The sequence below is a fragment of the Salvelinus alpinus genome, chromosome 10 (genome assembly GCF_045679555.1).
Source record: "Salvelinus alpinus chromosome 10, SLU_Salpinus.1, whole genome shotgun sequence".
NCBI classification, from domain to species: domain Eukaryota; kingdom Metazoa; phylum Chordata; class Actinopteri; order Salmoniformes; family Salmonidae; genus Salvelinus; species Salvelinus alpinus.
In genome coordinates this window covers 58,146,834-58,153,452 of record NC_092095.1, presented here as the reverse complement: position 1 = coordinate 58,153,452, position 6,619 = coordinate 58,146,834, and the positions used below count along the sequence as shown (strand labels likewise).

The 6,619-nt window shown below is 45.0% G+C and overlaps 1 protein-coding gene across 1 annotated transcript; it reads left to right on the top strand.

Annotated features, from left to right (window-relative positions):
- Positions 1 to 1,862: 1,862 nt before the first annotated feature.
- unc50 (unc-50 homolog (C. elegans)) lies at positions 1,863 to 6,579 on the top strand. Its single transcript, XM_071329901.1, has 6 exons — positions 1,863 to 2,072; positions 2,709 to 2,977; positions 4,732 to 4,852; positions 5,070 to 5,209; positions 5,295 to 5,402; positions 6,124 to 6,579. Exons 1-6 carry the CDS (start codon positions 1,957 to 1,959, stop codon positions 6,258 to 6,260), a joined length of 891 nt encoding a protein of 296 aa, XP_071186002.1. The 5' UTR covers positions 1,863 to 1,956; the 3' UTR covers positions 6,261 to 6,579.
- The last annotated feature ends 40 nt before the right edge of the window (positions 6,580 to 6,619 follow it).

Sequence of the window (6,619 nt, the reverse complement as noted above, 5' to 3'; positions counted from 1 at the left end):
CAGCAAACTTAACATGTGTAAATATTTGTATGAACATAAGATTCAACAACTGAGACATAAACTGAACAAGTTCCACAGACATGTGACTAACAGAAATGGAATAATGTGTCCCTGAACAAAGGGGGGGTCAAAATCAAAAGTAACAGTCAGTATCTGGTGTGGCCACCAGCTGCATTAAGTACTGCAATGTATCTCCTCCTCATGGACTGCACCAGACTTGCCAGTTCTTGCTGTGAGATGTTACCCCACTCTTCCGCCAAGGCACCTGCAATTGACTGACATTTCTGGGGGGAATGACCCTAGCCCTCACCCTCCGATCCAACAGGTCCCAGACGTGCTCAATGGGACTGAGATCCACGCTCTTCGCTGGCCATGTCAGAACACTGACATTCCTGTCTTGCAGGAAATCACGCTCAGAACGAGCAGTATGGCTGGTGGCATTGTCATGCTGGAGGGTCATGTCAGGATGAGCCTGCAGGAAGGGTACCACATGAGGGAGGAGGATGTCTTCCCTGTAACGCACAGCGTTGAGATTGCCTGCAATGACAACAAGCTCAGACCGATGATGCTGTGACACACCGCCCCAGACCATGACGGACCCTCCACCGCCAAATCGATCCCGCTCCAGAGTACAGGCCTCGGTGTAATGCTCATTCCTTCGACGATAAACGCAAATCCGACCATCACCCCTGGTGAGCCAAAACCGCGACTCGTCAGTGAAGAGCACTTTTTGCCAGTCCTGTCTCGTCCAGCGACGGTGGGTTTGTGCCCATAGGCGATGTTGTTGCCGGTGATGTCTGGTGAGGACCTGGCTTACAACAGGCCTACAAGCCCTCAGTCCAGCCTCTCTCAGCCTATTGCGGACAGTTTGGGCACTGATGGAGGGATTGTGCGTTCCTGGTGTAACTCGGGCAGTGGTTGTTGCCATCCTGTACCTGTCCCGCAGGTGTGATGTTCAAATGTACCGATCCTGTGCAGGTGTTGTTACACGTGGTCTGCCACTGCGAGGACGATCAGCTGTCCGCCCTATCTCCCTGTAGTGCTGTCTTAGGCGTCTCACAGTACGGACATTGCAATTTATTGCCCTGGCCACATTTGCAGTCCTCATGCCTCCTTGCAGCATGTCTAAGGCACGTTCACGCAGATGAGCAGGGACCCTGGACATCTTTCTTTTGGTGTTTTTCAGAGTCAGTAGAAAGGCCTCTTTAGTGTCCTAAACTTTCGAACTGTGACCTTAATTGCCTACTGTCTGTAAGCTGTTAGTGTCTTAACGACCGTTCCACAGGTGCATGTTCATTAATTGTTTATGGTGCATTGGACAAGCATGGAAAACAGTGTTTAAACCCTTTACAATGAAGATCTGTGAAGTTATTTGGATTTTAACGAATTATCTTTGAAAGACAGGGTCCTATTTCTTTTTTTGCTGAGTTTACAAGACCAGGTGTCGCAGGAATGCCAAGAAGATCATCAGGGACCCCAGCCACCCAAGCCATGCCCTGTTCTACCTGCTTCAATCACTCAGAAGTGGGCAGTACAGGAGCATCATGGCAAAAACTGAAAGACTGGCCAATAGTTTCTACCCTCAGACCATCAGACTGCTGAATAGCCACCACTAGTCAGGTACCTGCAACCCGCTCCCCCCTCCCCCCCTGCTACTCCACCTATGGACATTCGCACCGCCCCCCAGTACTCCACCCATCGACATTTCCTGCATGTTGGATTTTCATAGGTGTGAACCTGCAACCCTGTACATGTGACTAATAAACACTCTGAATCACCTATACTGCTTTCACACGCATATTCATTATACTGTCTGTTTAATTTTAAAACACATGCAAAAATCCATATCCATACTTTTATTTTGGCTATGTCAGAGGGGAGTGGTGATATGTTATGATAGATTGTACTACAACAAAGCTTGTTTAATTTCTTTCTGACTACAATTCCCAAGATGCAATGTCGAAGCACCTCTTGGTCCCTTACCGGAAGTTTCTACGTGTTTCAGTTGTCCGGAAGAGATATTTTTTTACTGAGGAAAAGGAACTTTCTTCTAAAAATAGGAGGTTCAGTAGGTACGTTTATTCCAACATTCTTATCTCAGTTTGCAACTAAACCATACATTCAGTTGTAGTCTTGTCTAACGTGCTACTAAGGCCAGCCAATTACATGTACATCAAAGGGTCTATGCCACCGACCTAACGTCAGCTAGCCATAGCTAGCTACTTTGTTTAGTCTAACGTTTGTCTTTTGATACTCGCTGGCACAAATTACTTTAGTTTAAACAATATTGTTGGCACGGAAAACCACAATTTGCCAGCTGACGTTAGCTTTCAAGAGCCATCTAGTTAGCTACTACTAGTCTGTTAGCCTGGCATGTCAACAAAGATCTGAGCACAGTATATCACACTATCTGTCGTGACTGCTGGAGAGTCTGTTACAGACATATCAGATAGCTACCGCAGACAGACTGACAGGATGGACAAGGTCATTTAGGAGATAATCAATGTGACTGTTGCAATGACTTAATGTAATTGCATGGTAAAAGTCAATATTGTACAGGTTCTTGGATGTTGACATAAGCTGACAGTACTGTGTCACCAGGTGAGGCCTATGCAGGGAGAAAGGGAAGACTGCACCTCCACTGTAAATCAAATTCTGTATATCTATGGCTCTGATTTGGTCATCGTGATGCTTTCTGTGTTTCCAAGCACTATGTTGCCGACCACCTCGCCGCAGAACGGAAGCCTGAGCGCCCGCGATGCGGCACGCCACACAGCGGGCGCCAAGCGCTACAAATACCTGAGGAGGCTGCTGCACTTCAAAGCCATGGACTTTGAGTTTGCTGTGTGGCAGATGCTCTACCTGTTCACCTCCCCACAGAGAGTCTATCGTAACTTCCACTACAGGAAGCAGACCAAGGACCAGTGGGCCAGAGACGACCCTGCCTTCCTGGTGTTACTCAGCATCTGGCTCTGTGGTCAGTATCTTGGGTGTTTTTCACAGCAGTCGATCTATAACAATCACTGACCTTTCTGAACAAGTGTGCTTTATAAAAACAAGAAGTGGGAACTGTGTAGCAATAGTTTGACCACTAAAATAACTTTGCAATTTAGAGAAAGTATAAAAATGCACAACCCAACAAAAAGCAAAGCACCTTTAAAGCATCATATTAAAGCTTTGATTAGAAATGAAGCAGCAACAGAAATCATTAACCAACTCAAAATAGGATGCAATAAGGCTTTCTGTATCGGATGTAACCAGCAATCAAACAGGAATGAATGTATCGTTTGGAGTATTAATGCCTGGTTATGGGACCCTCTTTCCATTGACTTGGTCTCATCTCACATGTGATTAAAACAGATCAGAGACATAAAGAGGTTGTGATGAGACTATGCAGTCTCAAGGAAATGTTTTGATGATCAGTTACTCCACATGCTCGGCAGGTGGCCTAGTGGTTAGAGCGTTGGACTAGTAACCGGAAGGTTGCAAGATCGAATCCCAGAGCTGACGAGGTAAAAATCGGTCGTTCTGCCCCTGAACAAGGCAGTTGGCAGTTAACCCACTGTTCCTAGGCCGTCATTGAAAATAAGAATTTGTCCTTAACTGACTTGCCTAGTAAAATAAAATAAAAACTGACGAATGACTGAAAGAAATTGATAGTAAGAAGATTGTGGGAGCTGTTTGTTAGACTTATACAGTAAAATAAATAACTGAGACACTTAACACAGAGCTCCAGACAGTTTTACAACGGGTAACTAGCAATAGGCTGGTGCTAAATATCTCAAACGAAAAGCACCATTTTTGGGACAAATCACTCGCTCAATGCTAAACCTCGTTTAGATCTATTATTGAATAATGTGGCTATTGAGCAAGCTGAGGAGACTAAATTGCTGGGTGTAACCCTAGATAGCAAGCTGTCATGGTCAAAACATATAGACTAAATGGGAAGAGGTTTGTCCGTGATAGGGGGTTGCTCAGCCTTTTGACACCTGTCGTCCAGACAGGTCCTACAGGCCCTAGTTTTGCCGCACCTGGACTTCTGCCCAGTTGTGTGGTCATGTGCGGCAAAGAAAGACATGGGTAAATTGCAGTTGGTCCAGAACAAAGCAGCCCGTATCTCACTTAGATGTACTTGGAGGGAAAGTGTCAGTAACATGCATGCCAGTCTCTCCTGGCTCAAAGTTGAGGAAAGATTGACTGCATCACTATTGGTCTTTGTACGAGATATTGATGTGTTGAAAGGTACCAAACTGTCTGTTCAACCAGTTCGGACACTAACCGGTACAACACTAGACATGCAAACAGAGGTCTCTTCACAGTCCCCAGGTCCAGAACAGAGGCTGGGAAACACACAGTATTAAATAGAGCCATGACTACATGGAACTCTCTGCCACCCCAGGTAACTCAAGCTAGAAATAAAACCAGTTTAAAAAAAACAGATAGCACACCTTACTGCACAAAGGGGACTGTGAAGAGACAGCCATTTTATATAGCTTGTATTGTAACTTGCATTGTACTATGTATTAGACCTAGATATTGTATGTACTGATATGTACGCTGTGTGTCATTTTAAATGCCTGTATTTCAGTCCTTTACTATGCTTTATGTGGACCCCAGGAAGAGTAGCTGATGATTTTCCAGCAGCTAATTGGGATCCTAATAAATAACAAATATATTACAATTTACAATATTATCATCTTTATGCTTTTGTCCCTCGTCCTCTGTGTGTAGTGTCCACAGTGGGCTTTGGGCTGGTGCTGGACATGGGCTTTGTGGAGACTCTGAAGCTGCTGCTGTGGGTGGTGTTCATAGACTGCATCGGCGTGGGTCTCCTCATCTCCACACTCATGTGGTGAGTAGAGATTTACAGAAAGAGCTAGATGGACGTAAGGTATATGGAATGGCTGGAAGCTTGAGGCCAGATGGAGCCAGAAGCATCATATTGTGTGTATGTCTATCTGGTCCCTTCAGATACAGGCTAGAGGTTGTCTTCGGGCTGTGCAAATGTTTAAATGCTGGTCCTTCCCCATGCTCTTCTAAAGGCCCTTTCCTGTCTGCTGTATCCCCAGGTTCATCACCAATAAGTACCTGCTGAAGCCGCCCAGTAAGGACTATGATGTAGAGTGGGGCTACGCATTCGATGTGCATCTCAATGCCTTCTACCCCCTGCTTGTCATCCTGCACTTCCTACAGCTCTTCTTTATAAACCGTGAGTGCAGACTTGTTATTCCACATTTCTAACATGTTAAGGTGTTATTTGTTTAACGGTGTCTGATCTCTGCTGTTTGTTTCAGATATCGTAGTGATAAACTCAGACTGGTTCCTGGGGTACTTTGTAGGGAACAGTCTGTGGCTGACAGCCATCAGCTACTATCTATACATCACATTCCTGGGATACAACGGTGAGGCCCCCTATAACAGTTTTATCAAATCTTTTTTTTATAACTAAACCAAGATAGACCACAGCCTGTCGTTTCCAATGGGAACAAATGAGTCATAGTGGGCAGAACAAGCAAGGAGGTGGGCAGAGCCAGCGAGATCCTATTGGCCCGTTCTAGCATGCATCTGCATATTTCCGTTAGAGAAAACCTACTCTGTTAAGTGCCCATGTGCTGTAACACAATTCGCCTTTGCACTCCTTCTAAACAATGTGGTTTTTTACAACTTTGGCAAAGGGTAAAGTCTACAAGACTTAGTCCACTGTTCATAACAGATTCTAGTTTTGGGAACAGAAAACTGTATTGAGATCAAAACTTGCAGAATGTCGGTCATCCTTCCTCTGCTGGCCACTGGGCTTCATTTTACATTTCAGTCATTTAGCAGATGCTATTATCCAGAGTAATCAGGGTTAAGTGCCTTGCTCAAGGGCATAGACATATTTCCCCCACCTAATCGGCTCAGGGATTCAAACCAGGACCCTTTCGGTTACTGTCCCATTGCTCTTAACCACTAGGCTACCTGCCGCTTCCTCTCACTGCCATATTTGGTAGTGAGTGGAAACGACGAGCGGATGCTTCACCTTTAAAGGGATAGTTCACTGGGGGTGAAACCATCAGACCCTCTAACAATGGTTACGTCTACCAACTGTATATTTACTCCAGTTCCTCTCTCGCTGTCCCTCAGCATTGCCCCAACTGCAGAACACAGTGGTTCTGCTCTACCCCTTCGCCCTGCTAGTTCTCCTCTACATCCTCTCCCTCTCCCTGGGATGGAACTTCACCAAGGGCCTCTGCTGGTTCTACAAGTACCGCGTCCAGTAGACACTCTGGAGTCAGGACCAGAGCCCACAGACAGGCGGGGGACTCATGGACAATGCTTTCATTCTGGAATGTGATTGGATGGGGTGATGCAGTTTTGTATACTTTGTAAATAATACTTTGGCTGTAAGATACACAAATCGTGGATTGTTTTTAAGATTATATCTCGGTTTGTTTTCTTTTCTTATTTTTAAATATGACGTACTGAAAATCTTGTTTATTGAAGAGAAATAGAAGTAATGAATTTGTATTTCAATTGGATTAAGGGGCATTTCTCTGAGTGTACATTCCTGAGCACTTTCAATAAAGAGGTTTTACTTCATCCCCCTTTTCATTAACAGGAAAGAAATGCAATCTAAAAC